At 36.9% G+C, this 23774-nt stretch overlaps 1 protein-coding gene across 1 annotated transcript in view; it reads right to left on the bottom strand.

Annotated features, from left to right (window-relative positions):
- Trhde (thyrotropin releasing hormone degrading enzyme) overlaps positions 1-23774 on the bottom strand; it is a 353366-nt gene that overhangs the window by 250002 nt on the left and 79590 nt on the right. Inside the window, exon 3 of the mRNA XM_035451580.1 lies at positions 3759-3885. Coding sequence (XP_035307471.1) covers positions 3759-3885 — 127 coding nt within the window. The remainder of the gene's footprint in view (positions 1-3758; positions 3886-23774) is intronic.

Raw genomic sequence — 23774 nt, 5'->3', positions numbered from 1 at the left:
TGTCTTTTCATTGATGCCATTGTGATTTCCCCGACTCATTTCTTCATAGCTTTCCTTTCTACTTTTTCTGCAATGGCTCTAGTAAGTATTATTACTTTTATCAGTAAGAAATTAACAAAAAATAGCCAATCTGCTATTCTACTAATAGACAATCCACTTTATTAAAGTGATACACACTTTAATCTATGAGTTCTCAAAGTTTTTAAAACCTTTTTTTAACAAAATTCTGGACTTGAATTCCTAATCCATTATTTATATGATCTATTCACACTATTCACTTACCAAATCCCTAAATTTTGTCATCTGGAAAATTAGAAAGTAATGAATACTACTTTGAAAGGCCATGGTAATAAATAAATGGGTAAAAATCTACAAAGCTCTTAAGAGTAACTTACATTTCATAAACATAAACACAGTTGCCATTTTGCTGCTGTCAATATTATTTTTATGTAATATGAAGGATAAGACAATTCTATATATGTCTACAAATATATATATAATATATATATATATATATATATATCACTGCAAGTGCTCGTAGAAATAGTATTCATAGATATAGAATGTCTTATTGTATTATAGAAAGCATACTCTATTCTACTATATAGCTTAATATCAAGAAGTAAGAACTTTATGCACCTCATAAGCATGATTTTAATTACCCAATTTAGAGACTTTAAAATTAATCACACTGTGTACACTGTCGGCTCATGTTGACTTAAAATGATAAAGAAATTTTGCGTATCAAGATAATAAATTAGCATCCTAAGCCAACAAGAAGAAGCACTAGAATTCCTCTCAAGGAACTCTTCCCACTTGGGGTGAAAACTCAAATCCCTAGATATAAGCTAGCATGAGGTGAGCTACAGTCAATGAAGTTAAGCTGTTCAGAATTATAAATTAACAGAACATAGAAGTTCAGAAATAATACATTGAGAAGTCAAAATGGCTTTTCATAAAAGAAGATCCAATCCTGGTATAGTGGCGTGTGCCTGCAACCCAGGACTTGGGATATTAAGGAAGAGGATCCTTGAGTTTGGGAACTCTCTGAGCGACATCATGTGTTCTAGGTCTGCTTGAACTCTCAGAGAGTAGGGGGAGGGGAAGGCCTTCTGCTTCTGCATTATCTTTAACCCCCTTACACCCAGACCAGTGTGCCCACCCCTTTACTCACTCTCTTCCAGGCATATTTGCCTCTTTGCTAGTCTTCAAACACACTATTAAGATCTAAGTTTAAACTCTAGGCACTTTGTTCCCTTTAATAATAACTCATGCCCCATGCTTTCCACTGGGCTCACTTTTTCATTTTCTTGAGTTGATATCTAAACTCTTCCAAATAAATAATACTTCCATGTGAAAAACTATAACTAGTTAGTTAATTGTTTAAAAACCTCTGTCTCTCGAAATGCCACATCTAGCCCGCAATACTTCCTAGCCCTCTATTCTAGTTATTTATTAATATTAATTGATTGATTGATTGATTGATTGATTGATTGATTGATTGATTTAAACCAGGTCTCACTATACAGCCCAGCTGACCTCAAACTTGTCATCCTCCTGCTTCAGCCTCTTTAGTGCCAGGATCACCAATGGGTGCCATTTTACCTATCAGGTCAGCTATTTAAATGATTATTTATTACTAATTGGCTTACTGTCTGTCTCTACCTGACAGAATGAAATCAGAGAGAACAGATTTTTCCCTGTTTTAGTCACTACAGAATATTCATCATATGAAAAAATGACTATGGCAGGCTCTTACTAAATGCTTACAGAATGTATGAGGGAAGTAAGGCAGGGTAGAATGAGCCTTGGAAACAAATTTTGATAAACATGAAGGGTCAAAACAGTCCCAGTTAAAATCTAGAGTCCATCTGCAGACATCATTAACAAAGGCTGAGTTAGTGAATATAAAATTTACCTAAAATATAATCCATAACATATGATGGAAGGTGAGGATTTGTCAGAAATGATTCTGTGACTAGGGACTTTCATGTAAGGTGTATTTAGAAGGCATACTCACAAATCCATTAGCATACACATCTACAGACCTATGGAATAAGTAGACCTTTACCAGAAATTTCATAAAGCACCCTGAGCTGTGGTGACTCCCCTAGATATATAAAAAGGAGTGTGCTCAGGGAAGTCAAATCATACAATTATATACACCATAAGGTAGCTTAACAAGTAATAGTAACGGTGAATAAAGCTTTTTTCTTCGGCAGATGAAAGGCTGCATGGTTCAATTGTGAGTGTAAGAGAGCAGGAATGGATCCTGCTGCAAGCTGACAGTTACATGGAACCCCCTGAAGTTATAAATTGAGTTCCTCTGCTAATTACTGGTCTGAAAGGGACAGAGAAAGATCCACATTTTACTTCTCTCGCTGAACCTGCAACATAAGCACTTCTGAATTTTACATTAGGGTCAAGCTGGGAAGTTCCAAGTTACCTGGTATACATAACAGCACCACCTCCCATGCAAATAAGGTCAGGCAGTCTTTTCTGCCTTGGGTGACTATCAGGGAGATTCCAGTGAAACAGACTCTAAAAAAGAAGTAGATATAAAAAAAAGGAAGTGGTATAGAGCCTATTTGATATAAAACGTTGTCTATAAATGCTGAGTGAATATTTCCAAAAGACCTTACAATTCTGCAATAGAGTTCATTAAAATGGAATGTCATGCCCATAGATGACAATGTCAGCTAGTCTATCTACTTTCTGAACCACTCATTGTATGACCAATAATGTCATACAGCAGGCAGGTACTTAAATGAAATAGGCCCAGTTCTCCAGGGAGGTGAACCTGTGGTTCAAACTAACATTTTTTTTTATCAAATAAATACTTTATTCTTCCCAATCAAAAAAAATGTATCTTATGTGGATTCTGACCAAAAGAAAATACACTTGGGAAGAAAATTGACAAGAGAGGAGTGACTGGGGAACAAAGGACTGTTGTGATGTCACATCTAATACTAAGTATCTGAAAAGGAAAAGTAGCTTCAGCATTTCTAACGCATATATGCACCCTTTATAATGTTCTGGAACATTCTAGCTCACTTCCTGCCAAAAGCACAGCCTCATTCAAATTATAATAATACGTTAATGCATTTATTCACAGGACCAACAATTGCTGAACACAATCGCTCTGTAAAAGGAATTCATACAAGAACATTCCATTGTTATAACCATTTCCATTATTTCTCTTCTGTCACTTTGTTATTAGCTTAACTGTGTACTACAAATACAATCTTAAAAAATAATCTAAAGGAAAGCCAATTCATTAAGACCTGACATACAACAATTTGCAGTGAGAAAGGCTATCCATGTATGAACTGTGTGCAATACTGGCTAGTCCTGAGAGTCATAAAGACTTGCCTGTCTCAATGCTAGGAAACACCTCCAAACCCTTATATGGAATGTGCTCTAATTGCATCTATCCACATAATCATTGTAGGAATTAACTTGATTTTTTTGGCAAGCAGCCTTCCATAGGATGTATTTAACAAATTGTAGCTATTTGGGTTATTTTTTTTTTTGTATTCTAACTCACACAGTGCCTTCCTTAATTCCTACGAGCATTCACTGGCAAGACTCCAGGACATTAATCTTATTTTACCTCTTCAGAAGAAATTATTTTTGTGCTCCTCATCTCTAAAAATATAAACCATTGAATTCTTATGCTGCTGGATGCTTTAGCTGATGATGAAGAAGAAATGCCACCTTCCAGGAGTCCTTCTAATAAAATAACCAAGAAATCTTACCTAGTTTTGGCAAAGAATAGGGCACTTTAAAGTAGTCTTCATAAAATTCTATTAATCTCTTTGTAATGTGGAGAGCATAGTCCCCGGATCCTCTTCTGATAGCATCGGGTCTTGCATATAATCGGACCTAATTAAAAATATATATAAAAGTTACTTTAGCCTTTTGGTACTTGAATTTTATTTCCCCTGCACATATGAATATGCACAAATCACTTTGGATAGTATAAAAATTAAACAGGGTTCTTGTTTATATATCAAAACACATTGCAAAGAAGAGCCAATTTTAAACAGTTGACTTAGCCAAGTTGAGCAAGTCACAATTTCCTCACTTTCCAGGATGACATAGAGAAGATTTATACACCTTGCATCAAAATAAATATTCTAAGTTATCACTTACATATGCTTTCTAGAGATATGAAGGCATGGTGGATTAGTATAATGGGTCCCTGGCTCAGCAAGAGAGAAAACTCATGGTCTGTTAAGACATGTTGCATCGAGCTTTGGAAGAATTACCAGATTGGAAAAGTGTGTGTGTGTGTGTGTGTGTGTGTGTGTGTGTGTGTGTGTGTGTGTATAATCATGCTTATGAGTCCTTTTTCTCACTTTTGTTCTTTTGAAATTAACTGTCTTTATACCAAATATACAGCATAAGAACAGAAAACTTTCCATGTACATAAGCAACCACCACTCTGGAAGGCTTTCTGCACCTGCTCCTAGATTCAAAACTAGTTGATGTAATTCATATTTTTAAGACAATCTAGGCATTTATTATTGATTCTTAAAACAAGCATCATAAATTATCTAGTCCTTGGCCAAAATAAAAAGAAGTCCCAAAGTGAGAAACATAAAACTGAACAGAGCTAACAATCGTATAGGAAAGGTTAAAATGAGATTAGTTTTCATAAAGCTATCCAGCATCTTTCCTTCCAAAGACTAAATCTATTTTTCACAGATGTGGTCCCTAATCCTCATATCAATTCGGTGAATAACAAGTATGCATTTCATTCAGCAGTAGAAAGGATAGCAGCATGGGAGTTGGATTTCAGACCTACTCTGCCACTAACCAAGCTGGGGGATATTGAACAAATCATTTAACCTCTTTGGGTCTTATTTATAAAGTGATGCTGTTGGCCACCAGCTAGTTGCTGAAGTGCTTTTCAGTTCTAAAACACATTACTCCCAATTCCATTTTAAAAATAAGGGAGTCTGTGTCCTTTTTAAATCACTACAAAAATAAGTGGTTTATTCAATATACCAAAATGGATATTTATTTTCAACAAGAAAACAAAAAGGCTGTATTCGGTTATAATGCAAAAATTGACTATACAATTAACTCTCTATTATCCCGGCCTAAGAGAGACCAGAGGTGTATAGTCAGAAAGCATAGGGTTGATACAAGGAAAATACATTCTGACTTCATGTTAGAAAGACATGTAATTCAATAAAGTATCTGCAAAATTCAATAACAATTATTTACTAAAATTGTAAACTACTTACGCCCTGTCAGCAAAGTCAAATGACAAATTTGATGGATAGTCATCAACAGTCTTGACTGCAATGGTATAAAACCAAAAGCTATCAGGATGGACCATCTACAGACAACAGCAGTAGAGCCTGCCACTCTGAGAGGCAGTAATGACCCTGCAATTACATCAGCTCCTTAAAAATATGTGATGCCTTATTAAAGTTCTCAAAAAAAGTAAGTCCCCAGAGAGGATGGCATAACCATTTGATTTAGAAATAAAGGCTCTCCAAACAGTCTCCTCAGCACATGAGAGAATCAATGTACTCATGAACTCACAGAAGCAATGGCTATCTGTATCAGATCACACCAGGCAACATTACAGAATGGAATGGGAAGACATTCATGAGGAGCTATGGACAGATGGGTTATTAAATTTTTAAAAAAGGACATGAAGTTGCAGAGATATAGAAATGAGGATGGATGGGAGGCAGGAGTTTAAGGGAAAAGTTAGAGTGAATACAATAAAGGTACATTATAAGAAATTATCAGGAAAAATACTAAAATATTAAATCTTAAAACTAAGTAAATAAATGCATGCTAATCTTAAAGGCACTCATAGGCAGAGATGGCTTACAAGGCAGTGAGGAAAGCAGGATAAGAGGACAAAAAGCAAGCAAGCAAGTGATGGGAGCTGAGCACAACCAAAGAGAAAGAAGATGCAGCCTGTGCACTGGCCACACCCACCAGAGACCATTGATAATAGTCCATTATGCATTAATTCAATCACAAGACTGTTTATTTGGTACTTTTTTGTACCAGATCCAAGATTAAGCATTTTTTTCATTTTATACTCAGGAACATACATTGATCACCTAACCAAAAGAGCCATGAAATGTAAGACAAAAAGCAGTACATGTGTAATGACCCTCCTCAAAGACCTTCTTGGTAATTAGGTGAATTGAATGACAAGGAGTGATAAGTAATATATGAACAATAACTACAAACAGCAGGTGGACACTGAGGAAAGATGAGGTTTTCAGAAGCCCCTGGGAAGTGGCAAATTGATTCTAAATCTATAGCAGGGAAACTGCAACATGACATAACAAGGGTCACTGACTTAACATTTAGGCAGCACAGTTGATTTGGGTAGAATCACAATCATGACTGTCAATCAACTCTACCAGTAACTCAAGCATTCTGTAGAACCAAGCAAGAGAAACACAATTAAATCAATCAGGTTGTCAAGATTTGACGGAAATAATCCAACTTGAATGAGAAGACAAAACAGACACATGCTTAACACAATGTCTTCATTTTCTAGTTAGACATTTATTGCATGCCTGCTGTGTGCCAGGCATTGTACTAGGGAATAGAAATAGAACAATAAAACCCCTACTACAAAATGAACACGACATTTATACTTACTGCTCTTAAGAGGTTCACAGTGTGTGGAAAACAAACAAATAAATCACCAACAAAAATACAGCCCAAGAAATAGAGCACTGTACATTCTGTCTTTCCACTCAACAGACACACAAAGCTTGATCCTCTATATCTTCTCCCCTCGTCTTTTCAAAGACACCATTCCCCAAATATCCCCTTTATTTCCATGTCATCAATTTTTGTTTCCACAATGCAAACACTCTGTATTCTTTCTTATGATTTTGTTGCTGTTATTTGTTTTTGCTTTCTTTTCTTTTTTTCCAGACAAGGACTAACGATGTAGCAAAGGCTGGCTACAGCTCCTGATCTTCCTGCCCGAGTCTCCAAAGTGGTGGAGTGTATGTATCCACCACCACACCCAACTTCCTATGCTTGTTTGTTGTGTTTTGAATTTTATATCGATCTTCCTGTTCGAATTGTCACAGAAAGAATGTGTGGATTAGCATTCAAGCGAGAGCACTTTAAAGAATGATGGGCACAACACCACCTGAGATACAACAGGTTTAAGCAAGGCATTTGCTCTCTATACCCTGTTTCTAGTTTCCCTCACACTGGGGAAAGGAAACACCTTTTGTCCCCACTACTATACTAGAACTGATCTCAACAGGATCAGAAATAACACACAATGCCAAGTCCAACCTCCAATCCAGTACTCAAGCCCCCAGCAGAACTTATATTTAGTTAATTATTTAATGCCCTTGAAACAGTTTCTCCCTACGGACCACTAACTTCTCAATGTTCAATCCACAGACCTGTTTTCTTCTCTGTTTACAGAATTTAATTACACCATCTAGCTTTGTAGTAACTGATGACTTACCAAAATAATTTTGGGCTTCCATAATCATTAACTTGACATCTCCGCTTGGCATATCAGAATTCAAATTCAAAAAATAAACTTCTGCTGATCCATGCACACAGCTGCTCCTCCCCAATCCTTCCCCATCTCAGTTAATCGCCCTTCTATCCAGTATCTCAGCATCAGCATCCTTACTTTTCTCTCTGTCTCTCTCTCTGTCTCTCTCTGTGTCTCTCTCTGTCTCTCTCTCTCTGTCTCTCTCTGTCTCTCTGTCTCTCTCTCTGTCTCTCTCTCTCTCTCTCTCTCTCTCTCTCTCTCTCTCTCTCTCTCTCTAGCATATCCTATTGTCTCTGCTTTAAGAGATACCCAGAAGCCTGCTGTTCTCACAACTCCACTATAACCACTCTGGTCCCAGCTATTTCTTTCTTATTGTTCTCTATGCAGTAACCAAAATCTTTCTGATACATGAGAATCAAATCATGCTATTCATCTACTGTCATCATTTTTCCATCTCATTCAGGGTAATCCTAAGGGTTGGTTGGTTGGTTTTGTTTTGTTTTATGAGACCTGAAAATCCCACAGAAATTTGATTTTTTTTTTGTTCTCTGGCTTTTATTTCTACTGCTTTGCTGCTGCTCATACCAAACTTAAGGCTTTTGATTTCTTCCTTCATATCTCCACAACTCATCCCTTCACCATCTTCAGAGAGCTGCCCAAGTATTTCATATTCTGAGAAACCCACATGCTGCTCTAGTATTGTCTAAAACTTCCCAAGATTTATTTATCCTAAGATACTCCCGTTCAACAAAGCATGTGTTTTGTTTATCCATCTTACTTCTTGTGCTTTCTTACCAAGAATATACCTTGAATAGGTGTGACGAATTTAGTCTACAATATCTAACCATGTGAAAGTGTTATGTTTTTAGGTAAAAACATTGTGTATGAAGTGCAAGGTATGTAAGCCTTTGATAAATGAGTGAGCCAAAGAATTTAATTTTATAGGGATATACAGATCCTAAGAAATAGGACCTATGTCTCAGAAAGGCAAATGTTTTAATTGAACCTTAAAAAATAAATCTGGGACACTGGGGTTATAGCTAAACAATTAAGAGCATTTGCTAGTCATGCAGAGGACCCAGGTTTGTTTCCCAGCATCCACAAGGCAGCTTGCAACCATCTGTAACTCCAGTTCCAGGAGTTCCAATATCTTCTTCTGCCCTTCTTAGGTATCAGGAACAGATGTGGTACATATGCATCCATGGAGACGTACATTAATACACTCAAAGTAAAGAAAATAAATATTTATTTTAAAAACATTGAAACTAGATGCAGTAAGAGCTCTTATCCACTGAGCCATGTTATTTTAAGAATATGAACACAAGTTCAGATAACAATGCTCTCCTGAGGCTGATATATCATTCCACAACTGAGGTTCTATTTGATCATCTTTGGCTCTATTTGATCTTCTGTGGCAGGCAGGATAATTTCCCAGTTAAAACTGTTTTAGTCCTAATCCTTGCCTGACTTTGCAGGTGTAATTTATTAATACATGGATTTGGAAATTTTAAAAAAAAGCTAGATGTAGTAAGGTACAAAATGGGAGTGCATGTAATACCCCAGATCAAAGTATCACAATGTTTATTTATCTATTTACTTATGTATTTGGTGGTTATAGTATGTGAGTGGATGTGAGAGGACAACTTTTGAGAGTCGGTTCTCTTTCCACCATGCAGATCCTAGGGATCAAGCTCAAGTCATCAGACCTAGAGGCAACCACCTTTACCCACTGGGACATCTTGTCAACCCACCAAACCAAAGCATCATAAGACAACAGTGGCCAAACAAAGGAACTGCTAGCTATAGACATTTTGTTATCATAGGTATGGAGATTCAAAGGAGGATATTAATCAAGGAAGTGATAAACCTAGTTCTGAGAAAGATCACAGGGAAAATAAACCAATATATCATATAGTGGACTACTTAAGATTGCATGCAGAGAGGCAGATTAGAAACATGAAGAGATGTACAGTGATAAATTGGACAAGTAAAGAGAAATTGCAAGCCCCGATATAGGAGTTTGTGTAACCCATGTTGAAAAATAAGAACTTAATACTGTGGGTGTAGGCCAGTCATTTGAAGATTTGAGCCACAGAATGTCATGATCAGAATTAGATTTGGGAGTAGCTGCATTGGCATCAGCAAAGATGATAGATTGGAAGAGAATAAAAGTGTAAGGAAATAGGTTGCAGTAGTGTATTAGTCCAGGTGAAAGATGGTAGAAGTTAGAACTGAGAAGAAGCAGTAGGAATGCAAAGAAATGGATGGATGCCTTCAATTGATCCTAATGCTGCTGAACAAGCCCTTTAGTTACCAAGTAAAGCCAATTGTAGTCACAGTCTCACTTAAAAACAATTATTTACCTAATCTGTATTCTGGTTGCTCACTCCAGGGCCCTGCAGAAGCAAGTGAGATCCAGTTGAAGGATCAGGGGAAACAGCTAAAGTAGTTCACAAACTGAGTGATTCCTGTGTGGTTAATGGAGTGAATTTGGAGATAATCCCCTTTATGCTGAGGGGAGAACATCACAGTTGTTTGCCTCTTTGAAAGTGACTAGGTTCAACTTAATCATGACACGGAAACTAAATCTTCATGAAAACACAGTTATCACTTAAAAGCAATGAAATATAATTTATTACACCTGCATATTTGCATTTTCTGACACTCTCTGATAAGAGTTCAACTCTGAAAATGTAAATTGCTTTCCAAGCTTTATCTGTCCACTGTAGAGCTTCTACCCACAACAAATATGAACCAACTCTATGGATGTTGAGATCCCAAGGAAGGAAATAACACTAAAATTGGTACATGAAAGTTGAAGCTTCAGGTTTCTCACTACCAACTTCTGCCAACTTGTAAGAGTCAGTTAGCTTCCCTGAGTCTCTGTTAAAGTGCCTACCAGAGGTAACAGTTGATCATAACCTGTTTATTACAATATGGCTGAAAGATTTGTATGTCATACTAATTTGCCTGAGTTTGTCACATCTAGTCCTCATTTAATTTGAGAAAAATGAAAAGGTGATTTTCTACATGTAATCTTATTCCTTTACATTTTTCTTGCCATTGAAAATACAATCTAACTGTTCAGCAACTTTTCTCTGTGATTAACCTTGCACACTGCTCTATTAGTCCATAAAATAACTGTGAATTTAGTAGTTAGTGATTTACAAAAATTACTGGAGTAACCACAACAAAGAAGAATAACACACTGACTTCAGAAATGTATTTTGATAGCCCCACTCTTATGACCATGCTCTAGAGCTATGAATGAAAGTGAAGCAACATGTAAACATACATTTCATCATTAAAACCAAAACGAGAATGCCTGTGAGGCCTAGTTTGATGGGCCATCAATATTTAAAATGCTTGTTTAAGCTCTTTACAATAGTTTAAATTTTTAATCATCAGAAGGAACAGAAATTCTATAGGCAGATCTCCTCAATCTCTTTGCTGTCTCACAAAAATATGGTGGCAATGAAGTATCATCTGTCTTGAAAACTAAGTTGTCCACTTAGAAAGCATGTTGGGGAGGATGCTTCCATGACCTGTGGATTTGGCAGGAAAGAATGCAATCTACTTAAGGATGGCAATAGCAATAGACCCATGACAAATATGACGGTGGAAGGTAAGCAAACAAGACAAGGTCTCTCTTCTCAGGGAACTTGTGTCACAGTGTGGATGCTGTGGAATACTCCTTCTGTACACTGTGAATATATATTATACTCTCATTGGTTAACAAAAACACTGTTTGGCCTATAGAAGGGCAGTATAAACATAGGCAGTACAATCAAATTGAGGACTGGGATAAGGAAGGGTGGAATTGGGAGAGATTCGAGCCAGTTGCTATGGAAGCAATATGCTAGAGGACAGGTAAAGCCACAAGCCAAGTGGCAATACATAGAATAATAAAAATGAGTTAATTTAAAAGTAAGAGCTAGCTACTAATAAGCCTGAGCTAGTGGCTAGACATTTTGCAATTAATATAAGTTTCTGTGTATTTATTTGGTACCAGATGGTTGGAACAAAAAACTACATCAACATGAGACGTGACAATGAGGTCTGATTACATCACATCACAGTGGACTTCTAATGTACACTGTCTCATCCTAGAAATTCTCTTCACAGAACAAGTGATCCAGTGGAACTCAGACTACAAATCACAGAAGTGAAGATGAGCAATCAATTATTTAGACACTTACATATAAAAGTCTACATTTCATTATATTAGAGAGTCCCAAAAATAGATATATGCACACAACTGAAATATATAGCAAAAGAAGTAAAAATGCACACACAGTTGTCAGCCACACTCTGAAATCTTCCACAAAATAAATTTAGACAGAGTCTCTTGACTTTTTTAAATTTATCTTCACAAAATTCACCTGTGGAATGAGTACAGTGATAGCAATAAATTCTGACTTTGTAGGTAAAGAATTTGGAAAGATTTTGTATTGTTGAACTGCTTTAGAAGACAGTGAAACTAAATCTCTGCCTACAGATTTCTTTCTAGCCTGTTTAATTATTTGGTATACTAAAAAATGAATTGTGGTATTTTCTATATAATTATGAGGAATGCTGTATCATTACATCAAACAGTCAAAAGAAAGAAATCCCACTTATAATAGTAGTGCACCTGTTTAAGACCTGAATAGCATTTTCTCTGATTTGACATTTGTAATTTGGTATTTTAAGTTAAATAGACCTTCTGGCTTACCACATGTATTTGCAATATATATGTGTACCACAAGAGTAGATTGGAAACTTTGCAAGGCCTGGTAATTATTTCACAGCTTTAAAGTATCATTATAATAAAATCAAATTTACTTTTCTTTCACTTAACTAAAGAAACAGTACCTTTCACTAATAATTACAAAACAATGATATGCCGTTGCTAAATTCTCAGCCAATAAAGCTGAACTCATGCATGTATGTGAATACAGTTTCACGTGGTTGTTCTTCATACAAATCAGTAAAATAGAGACAGCCCCAGGGAAATGTCAGTAATTGGGTTCTAAGAAGAAAAATATATATTGATACTAAGAGAAAAGGATTCAGTGAACAAAAAGCTAAATGCCTGCAACTTTAGTGTTACTTAAAATTCATAAGGTAAAGTATATTTCTAAGGAAAATGGAAGTAAACACACACACACACAGCTCTTACTGAAGTGGAGAATCAGTGCCCAGGTGTGAGGCTAAGAAACATGAAATAGGGTGTGAAAAGAAAAGAACGTAAGAGCCCACTGGAGTGCATAAAGTCCTAGACTCCCTGGTGGTAAGAAACTGAGACCACTGTGATGATATGAAGTATGCAGTCTGAACCTGATTGCTTTGGGAAGCAAAGAGTTACTTTAGAACCTAAGGCAGCCCGGTGATGGGAAACCATTAAGGGAGATTATCCCACCAACAGAATAATTACGGTATCCTCAGACACAGAGGACACCAAACAGAACTTTTTATATTATTAGAGAAATTTTATAATGTAGCATTCATAGTGAGAATGGCGAAGCTGGCAGCTTCCTGTCTCCATAACCTGGTCTCCACCCTAGTCAAGGAACAATTTCTGAGAACAGGGGGGATTTTTAAATTGGGATGGATAAGGAGTAAAATTATAATACTTTAAATGAGAAGCATGCTACCATTAAAATCACAACTGCCTGAAAACCTATCAAGTGAGAGGAAAAAATCAGAAACACCAGAACCCCTCAGCCAGCCTCCCCTGGCCATCCATATCACAGACTCATAGAGTACAAAAACAATCAGAAAAAAAAAAAACATCTTTAATGAAGTTGAAGACCAGCCTCATCCTAAATTGCACTCCAAACCAAATGTAGTTCTAAAACGAACCCAGAGTGTTGAGACTGATAATATGGCTCTAGTAGCTTGTCCATAACTGATATTTCTTATTTTTCTCCTTTATAGAATTTAGTAAAGATTCAGGAGAAAAGCACCTGCTGAGAATCCTGACACTGGTTTGCTACCCACCTCAGGGTTCATTTTAGAGCCAGTGGCTCTTATACTATAGATGAATAGGCTATCTATATTTAAAGCATGCTACTTGGTCCTTCTGTCATACTTTAGGTTTTATAAGCCTCCAGCCAATGCCATCGCTCCTTTCTGTGTCTGCCACAGTACTTTCCTCCTGGTAGGGAGTGAAGGCATATTGCTGATTGACATTGTATGGGAATAAGCTCTAGAGGTCCTTGTCCATTTTTGTACTAAAACACAGCTATAATAGAGTCATTGTACCTCCTGACTACACTTTGCTTCAGGCAAGAAAATTAGCACTGTGGCAAGCGCCAGTCTTTGCTTGAAACTCACTTTACATTTATCTACTAAGGATTTTTTTTTCTAGTTCACTGTGGAACTTAAGTACTTCAAGGAAAGAGCGGTGTTTTTTAATAGTAATGCTTCTAAATATATGTGGTAGACTGAAAACAACCCCCAAAGTTAGCAAGATCCTGTGCCCTAGCCTATAGAATTGTGAACATTATCTTAAGTTGGAAAGGACCTTGCAGATTGATTAATTTATGAATCCTTAACATAGACTACCATCTAGTTTACCCATGTATGTTTTTAAGAGGGAGTCAGAGGATGCCAAGCAGGTAGAAGATTACAAAGAAAAAAAAAGAAATATAAAGATCCAAGGATAGACACTAAGGAGTCATAAACATTGGGTGCCAGGAACATAGCTAGGAAGACAAGAGGCCAGATCATTCTTAAAGCCCTTTGGACTACTTTGGGATATCTAACCTCCAGAAGAGGGAGAGAATAAATTTGTGTTACATTAAGCCACTAAATTTGTGACAATTTATGACAGTTGCAATAGGATACTAATCTATTATAGCGTTTTGTCTTCCTGGCAGTTAATATGCCACTGTGTATTGAATTTTCTGCATCTTCTGGGAGTACATTTTATGTTTATATGCTTCTGTACTATAGACATAATTCTTCATGGCTTTCAATCTGCTAACTTTGACACACCTGCATTATTCAGCCATGTTACTTCCAAGTGTGTGGTTGCACAAAACTAGTACACACATAAGCAGTAAGATGAGTAATTAAGAGTTAATGTTATCTACAAGGCTTTCCCCCTAAGAGTTGTTTTACCACATTAGATCCAGAACCACTTACTGAAATTTTTAGGATTCTAGTCAGCATATACATACCAGTTCTGACTCTGGAAGGTATGGTGGGGGTGGGTGTATGTGTGTATATACACACAGATATATAGATATATACATATAATAAAGACATAAAGCATTAAAGACACTATATATGTTTATGCATATTACTACTAGTTCTTACAAGTTTTGATATGTATTATCTATCATGTGATAACACATTAATAAAAGCCTGATAATTAGAAAATAATACCTAATTTAAACAGTGATTTCTCAAATCTCTTCCAACATCAGTCTTCAATGAAGATACATTCAGCAAGATTGCTTCTACTTTTAACTTTAAGCCCTAGTTGCTCTTTCCCATAAACAGTAAACAATCACCAGCAAGAGTCAGATTCAATGTTTGGGAATCAGAAAAAGTCATTTACTCTTGTCACATCCCATAGATAGTACAGACGTGTTTAATCCCTTTCCGACACAGGGTATTCTTGTAGTATACTGAATTGGATGTTTTGCTTTTAAAGCAAAGAGAAAAAATATCTAGGAAATGTCTTTATAAGCCCTCAGTTCTATAACCTACTCAAACTTCATGAGTAGGAATGACAGCCAAGAATATCTATGTGTGAATGTAAGACTTGGTGCTAGGTTAAATACAGTTTCAGTTTACTCTAGTCCATCTTCCCTTTCATCTCCAATCCCAGTCGCCTGGTGGTGCCTCTTAGGTATATTATCTTCTCCTCTAGATCTGTGCATCTATGAGAAGAGCACACCTTGCCTACTCAACCATCTACTCTGCCTCTTCTAGAAATGCTGGCCTCCTTTTTCCTCTCAGGGTTCTAATTCAGAAACATTTCACTAATATATTAAGCAAATGCTTACTAAAAGACTGCTCGGTGTCAGGATTTCCTCTCAGTGCTGGGAATACAGAGTGAACCAAACAGAATTTCTATTATGAAGAGTTTGGGATTTAGAAAAAAAAGATGGTAACATGGAAGGAAAATCTAAGCAACATTAAACAGTGGTAGTTCTCAACAGAAATCTAAATACAGGGGGAGGATTAGAGTGTCAAATATTAGAACAAGCTACAGTAAGGAGGTGGGTTTTTTTGAGAGAGGATATGAAGTAAAATGTGGACATAGCTCTCTGAGGGCAATGAATTCCAGGGATAGCAACAAATCAAAATCTTGAAAAACTTTCATCACTTCCATCCCAAATATTGTCCATTCAATTCTGTTTTAAAGAAATAAAGCGTTAAAGACTTCCAAATATATGGATTCCAAACATATAGAAAAGTACAGAGAGATTTGCCATTATGTCACAAATAATTCTTTCAAATGTTATTTCCTACATCTGCTTTTCAAATGTTTTTTCCCACATCAGGTACTCTTTTGAAGGTGGAACACATCACAAATTTTTGAAGAGGCATTTCTCTCTTACCTGATTCTTACCTCCCCAGCCTCAATCAACAAGAGTCGCAAGAGAAGGCACATGAGTCAGAAACTCATTCATTCTCAGTCAAGAGTCACATAAAAATACCAAGCTAAAGATTGTAATATATTCATAGGGGCAGACCTGTATGAGTCCTGTGCTTGCTGCTTCAGCCTCTGTGAGCTCACATGTGTCTTGCTTAGGTGATTCAGAGGGCCTTACTATCCTGGTGTCCTCTATCCCCTCTGGCTCTTACAATATCCAAGTGATGTTATGAGCTCTGAGGGGAGAGATTTTATGGAGACCTCCCATTTAGCCTCTCTTTCTATGAAATGGCTATCTGTGTGTGGCAATGGCTACGAAACCTACTTCCCTGTTAATTATTATCTGTATATTCCTAGTCACAATGAAAATGAATGTGGCTTCTTAGATTCATTAGCTCTTGATTTTTCCCCTCCTACAAACTGCCCTTTGCCTGTGCCTACTCTACCACTGGGTTACTTACTGTTTTCATCTCACTTGTTGTGGTTCCCATATATACTGGAGGGTAACACTTATCAGTGAGTAATGGGCAAGAATCTCCCAGTCTGTGTTGGTTTTATTTGGTATGTCCTTGACCGAATATAATGTTTTACTTTGAATGTAATCAAATAACAAATGTTCCCTTTAGGATGTGTGTTTTCTGATTTTTTTAAAGAAATTATTTTCTTTCAGTGTCCACAAGGCCAGAAAGATATTTTCCTATATTTTCTCCACAAAGTCTTAATTTTGCTTTTGGAAGATAGATTGTGACTTGGAACATGATCTATGTATTGTAAGTAAGGGGCCTTGTTCTATCATTTCACCCCTAGATAGTCCTTCTTCTATACTGTTAGAGTCTCACCTCCATACTGATCTTGACTGCCCTCCTTCACATGTCACACTCTTGGGTAGGCTTGGATCCCAGGTGATTTCTATTGGTCCTATATCTGACAATGTATCAAGAGAACATTCTGTAATCTTTAAAACTAAATAATAAATCTTAAAGTCTAGCGATACCAGCACCTGCTTGTTAGGTTTTTTCAGAAGTTCTGTACAAATTTGAGTATCATTTTCCATATAGACACATGAAATGCTACTGCATATTTTACTGGAATGGCACTAGATTGAACTCACATTAGGTGCACATAGATTCCTCTTTTTCTAGTTAAATCATTTCACTATCTTTTGACTTAATAACACTGATGCCTTAAAAATCTATTTCATCAAATTTAATTAAACACACTCAACACTCAGAGAGAGGGAGAGAGAGAGAGAGAGAGAGAGAGAGAGAGAGAGAGAGAGTAAAAGAATTAAAACTGGGCTTTGGTCAGATAGTGGGTTGACTTATCTGACTGGAGACTGGATGGTCCAACTATAGCCATCTGTGGGCTGAAGAGCTAGAGTACCTGGATGCAAGATGCTCAGTCTAAGAAGCTGAAAGCCTTAGAGAAAGGACAAGTAAGCAGTTTTGGAGCTAGAGCCCAGCTTCTTCAGCATCCAAATGTGGACATACATCAGCAACTCCCCAGGGAACTTACAGCCTTCATATGAGCCAGGGTCTGGAACTTTGGTGGTCCCTCTCTCTCTCTCTCTCTCTCTCTCTCTCTCTCTCTCTCTCTCTCTCTTTCTCTTTGAGTCATAGAGAAGGAGAGACAATCTATTAGTTTTGTTACTCTAGACTAGTCTACCAATTGCTATTATTTATTTTAATTATTATTTTTGATCAATTATTTTTTGAAAAAATTGCTGATTTTGATATCAACCATATTCTTCCATGTTTCCTTATACTCTTTTCTATTTAGAATGATATTGCTCAATATTCTTGCTATCAGTCACTTACAACATTTTTAAATGAATAAGTGAGTGAGTGATAAGAGATTAGATATGGCAGCTTTGACATACAGTACCCCAAATGTTGACTAGTTCTCCTCCCTGTCTTTCTAGGTCATTTTTGTGAACAAAATTTTGAATCTCAATGTATTTCTAATCTAGACAATATGTGTTAAATAAAATTGAATTCACATTCCATTTTCTGTGTCAATAACTCATAACATCCATGATTGTAGGGGAGAAATCTTAGCTCCACACTGGAAAAATTAAGCAATTGTATTTCAAAATATTATTGGTATTGCTTATTATAGAAAGCTAGTAATAGAGATATAAATTATATCAAACATGGAACAAGGAATTTGGCTTAATTTCAAGCTCCTTGTTCAGCTAGAATAATCTCTGGAATGGGCTGCCACCCTAGTGAAATTCTGTGCAAGATTATCAGAGGACGTATTTATCACCATTAAAGATGACATTTAATACACTTCTTAGAAATAGTTTATTTCTGGGCCTTGGTGGTGCATGCCTTTAATCCTAGAAGTCAAGCACTCGGGAGGCAGAGACAGGTGGATCTTTGTGAGTTCAAGGCCAGCCTGGTCTACAGAGCAAGTTCCAGCACAAGCTCCAAAATGATACAGAGAAACCCTGTCTTGAAAAACCAAAAAAAGAAAGAAAATAAATTGTTTATTAAAAACCATGGGTAATACCTTAGAATGTGTCTTAATATAGCAACAATAAATATTTACTAATAATTTGTGTTCAAAGGAAATCTGCATGGAGAACTCTAAAGTTTCTGAATATCTTCCTAGTATCAACATAAGACAGGAATATGCAAACTTCTTGGCACAGCCCTACATAAGAAGAATATGGATACTGGCCTATTTTAATCACATGTATAAAAGGAGAAATTATCTCCATCTTGAAAGAAAATAAATGCATGGAAACTGAGGGAGGTTCATCACAGATAGTTCATGGAATCCCAGGAAAAGGAGGAAAAAGAATTATAGGAACCAGAGAGGTCAAGGACACAAGAATACAGCCCACAGAGTCAACTAAGCAGGGCTCAGAGGGGCTCACAGAGACTGAAGCAATAGTCACAGAGCTAGATCCTCTGCATATGCCTTATGTTTATGTTTCTTGGTGTTCTTATGGGACTCTTAATAGTGGAAGTGGGGGTGCAGGGGTGTCTCTGACTCCTTTGCCTGCTCTTGAGACCATTTTTCTCCTACTGGGTTGCCTCTTCTAGCCTTACTATGTGTTTTGTTGATATGTATCAATGGCCACCACTACTTTTACTCAGTGCCCAGATGACTTCCCATACCCAACATGGCTGTGATATGTGGGGTTGTTTGACTCTTTTCTTTAGCAGAGAAAGCATCTAGGTGAAAAATCAGTTGTCCCTAGCTGCAACTACAGATAAACATACACATATTTTTTCTTAAGTTGGCCAGATCCCTCCTTTTCCAAAAAACTATGAAGTTAATAAGCAGATTCAGTCAATCTGTCAACTATGTTTAGCTAGAAAACTATTGAATTCTTGAATAACAATACTGAGCCAAATTTTATAACAACTTTAGTGATTATAACTTAGCAACAGTGACAAATGTTCACTTGAAAATCACACAGAGGTTAAAAACTACTCAAGAGAACAGATTTATGGTCAATACTATTACGAAGATCTAATACATACATACATACATGCATGCATGCATACATACATACATACATACATACATACATACATACATACATACGTGTGTGTGTGTCTCTATGTTGTATGTGTGTGTATGTCTGTGTGTGTGTGTGTGTGTGTGTGTGTGTGTGTGTGTGTGTGTGTTTGTGTGCTGACCCAGTTCAAACAGAGAAATCTTCTTGAGCCAGTATCTATAGGAAGAGAATGAGTTCAGCTGCCAAACAAATGAAACAAGAGAACAGTGTGTGCAGGACACAATGCTGCAAGTAAACCCACAGTATGGGGAGAGTGAGAGATAAAAAGGAAGCAAGATAAAACTCCGGAGAAGGACTGGTGTTCAGATGTGTCTGGCTATTTAGCTACCCTCGATGTTTGTTCTTTACACGCAATGGAAAGCTATTGATGGGCTTAAGAAGGAAAGGTCCAATTTAGAGAATGGATTGGAAAGGCAGAAAGAATGGAAACCAATTATAAGGATGTTGCAATAGTTCAGTCCAGAGATGTCCAGCACTAACTAGCTTGGACTGGTGTGGTACAGACAAGGATGGAGAGAGGTACAGCCTCTAGAGATACTGAAGAGGCAAAATCAATAGGACTGAATAGGAGAAGAGAGACACAACAATAGCTTCTTTCATAATTTCTCTATGAAGCTTTCTAGGTATTGTACCACTTTCTATATAATGACTGCCCGGTGGTCACATCCCTGCGGGTTTAAAGGCAACTACTCTCTTTGCAACTGTTTGGACATTCAGGCTCAATTTTTTATATACCTATAAAGGAAATAGCTTTAGGACAATTTACAATAAAGAGTGTCTGTAGTTGTAGATATTCTGTAATCTCTACTTCAGAAAGAGCAGAACTAATTTGGAAGACGAATGTCTGATCCTCTTTAACTCTGTGGGACATCGGTTATTCTCATTGTTGTTAACCTCATTTGCCTCTTTAGCACATCTGATTACCACACACAGGATGCTTTCTTCCCAGGGCCACATCCTATTCTGTGGATTTGCTACATATCATAAGGCATTTTACCTGTACAACTTGTAGAAATGTAGAAAAATGTGAACTTTTCCCTCTGGATCTTCCACTAGCTGATCATAGTGTACATAACAGACACACACACACATGTTTAAAGGAACTGTGGTGGTACTCTCCTCAAGTTTATAGTCAATTGTCTGCAGATAAATAACTCTTCTTTAGAGAAAATGTTTGGGTTCTTTTTAAGAAACTGCCTTGACCACGAAAACCTGTCTTTAAAACAATTCATCTCGTGTGTGTGTGTGTGTGTGTGTGTGTGTGTGTGTGTGTGTGTGTGTGTGTGTGTGTGTGTGGCACTAGGGGTTTGAAGTTGGACTCTGGACAGGCTAAGCAACACTCAACCACTGAGGTAGAGCCACAACACATCTTCATATGATTTTTAAAAAGAACATTTACTGCCTCTTAATTTAAAAACCACCAGGGAAGTTGTAATCATTGCCATGTTTATCGCCCAATGGCACTAACAGATTTGTTTGTTGTTATTCATTAATAGATTATAAACAATAGTCCCACCTAGTCCCACCTTTACTCTTTAAAGTACAGCTGTTTTTCTGTCAAGCTTCATTTCATAAAGACATCCCCATAAAGGAGTAAGCACTTAGAAGATTGTGGCCTGGTTCAGTAAAATGAGCCATTCCAGTCATCTTCAGGAATTCTGGGCCCATCCATCAGTACAATCAGGCACTGGTTAAAAATGTTGCACTTGTCATATAACCTATGCCAACCTCAGTTTTCTACAGGAAAAAACTGTAATGTAACACATTGCAATAACTTATATTGAGCCATGCAGTACAAACAGCGATAGCAGCAGAGATATTCAGAAGCCATGGCCACCATCACAGCTATCACCATTCAACACACAACCACACACAAAGGGAGAGCAATGCTTAGCAGGAAATGTTTATACCAGTCATCTTCTGGCTCTTGATATATTGCAGTTCAAGACTGAATCGATCTTGTGGTGATTTACAATAAAACTAAAGAATTAAAATTCAGCAAGAATAAGAAAATAGGAAAAAATAAAGTGATACTTGCAGGGGGGTGTTAAAAGGGAGAAACTGTCTTTCAGAAGACAAAGGTAGACAGGATGTGTAAATCAGTAGACCAAATTATACATTCCACCAGTGAGAAACAAGAATGATCCCACAGAACTGATTCCAGTATCTCTACTGTTCTCAAGAGCTATGTGAGAATGAGCCTGTTCTGGGTAACGACTAGTATCCCCACATGAGAAACATATGTAGAAAAGCCCATTTCACAGATGAGAAAACTAAGCCTGAAACTAGTCTCAAAAGCAGACATATATCTTGGAAGTTACTAGGCAAAATTTAATCAGATTTTCTTACTTCGAAGTTCATGCTCAGTTACTGCACCCGTCTGCCCAAGAGTGACCTTCTGGCCAATGGCAGCATTACTAGACACTAAACACACCAGTGTCTGCCCCTCAGAACAATGGGTGGATATTTTTCTATAAGCCAAAAAGAGGCAACAGGACTAAAAAGCATGCCAATTACTTTTTAAGAAAATGTTCTTGCTAAAAGCAAATCAGAAAGAAAAATTGAAGCATGGTTGCGTTCCCCGATCCCAGGCATCAAAGTCACTCCAACCGCAGCTGGTGATATTCCTTTTTAAGTCAGTCACACAATGCTTCAAATTTTTAGAAACATAAAGAATACATATTTGTCTAATACTTGCAATATGAAAAAGTCAGTCAGATTAACCAAACTATACATTTCCATTATATCCCAGAATACTTGTACAAGAAAAATAAATTTCTGATGTAGTTAGAATTTTTAGAAATGCAAAGATATTCATAGGAGAAAATGGTAGCTAAACTGCAACTTAATATGTGAGAAGTTATAACTGTGGTATAAAATCCATAGCAGAAATGAAACGGATTACATCACAGGCAATTGCTAATATTAATGGACCAGAGGGGACTATGTTCCCTGAAGCTAGAAACATGTCAGAGGGGAAAGACATACATTTCAGCTCGAAAAAGCAAAATCCATTAACCATGAAATAGGGAAACAAAAAAATCAAACTTTCCATATACCATATCTTACTGGGAAAAATCTATTAGTGTTCTGCTGAATAAAATGTTTCCAACTAACTCTCTCTCTCTCTCTCTCTCTCTATATATATATATATATATATATATATATATATATATATATATTATAGATAATTATATAGCTCATTAGCTGAGGCCCATCTGAACCCATCAAAGCACAGGCACAGTTTCTTCATGAGCAAATATCAAAAGAATGCCTATAGACTGGTGTATACAAAAATCCATCCTAGTTTTGAGTTTAAGGAAGCATCTTATAAGCTACTCCAAATTTGGTAGGAACTGTTCCAAGTTTTTGTTCCCATTATGAAATTAATCTCAGCAACAGCTAACCTGATGTCACAATTCCTCTAATAGGTTAAAAAAGAGCAGATAAGAGGGATTTGACAGAATTTGCCATATTTAAATCATGTGAAGACTTATACAGATTCCCAGAATAATCTTTCTTTAAAATTTCATAAACACACAACACACACACACACACACACACACACACACACACACACACACACACACACACACACACTCCTGAGGCAAAGAGAACAACCCTATGACCTGAATCAAGTACAAAGTACTCAAATAGCAAGACTCGTAGATGTAAAAGATCAAGGCCACTGTCAGGGAACAAAGCAATTAACTATCTCACTCATTGTTCAGGGTGATGCAGAAGAGATGTGGTGTAGCCTACACATCCTGGGAATTAAACCAGCACTCTGAGATTTTCTACTGCCTTAACAGGATTAATGAAATGAATCCCAAGATGACTGACAGGCACCTATAAATAAATATATTTCACAATTGCTGATAGAGTAAAATTTTAGCATTGCCACCACAATAAAATAAGTATGTTAGACAATGCACACGTTGAATGAATGCATTTAGCCACTGTATGTATCAAAACATGATGGACACAACACACACATAAAAATTTGTGCTTGTCATGTAACATCCCTTTTAAAACCTGAGCATCTATATGAGTGTAAGGTTTTTCCCACACTGGAAGTACCTGCAGACAACTTTTCTGAGAGGACCCCAAACGTTATCTGCTTGCAG

The sequence above is a fragment of the Cricetulus griseus genome (assembly GCF_003668045.3).
Source record: "Cricetulus griseus strain 17A/GY chromosome 1 unlocalized genomic scaffold, alternate assembly CriGri-PICRH-1.0 chr1_0, whole genome shotgun sequence".
Taxonomy (NCBI): domain Eukaryota; kingdom Metazoa; phylum Chordata; class Mammalia; order Rodentia; family Cricetidae; genus Cricetulus; species Cricetulus griseus.
Note: the sequence above shows the minus strand (reverse complement) of the source record. Positions and strands in the feature narration are given on the sequence as shown.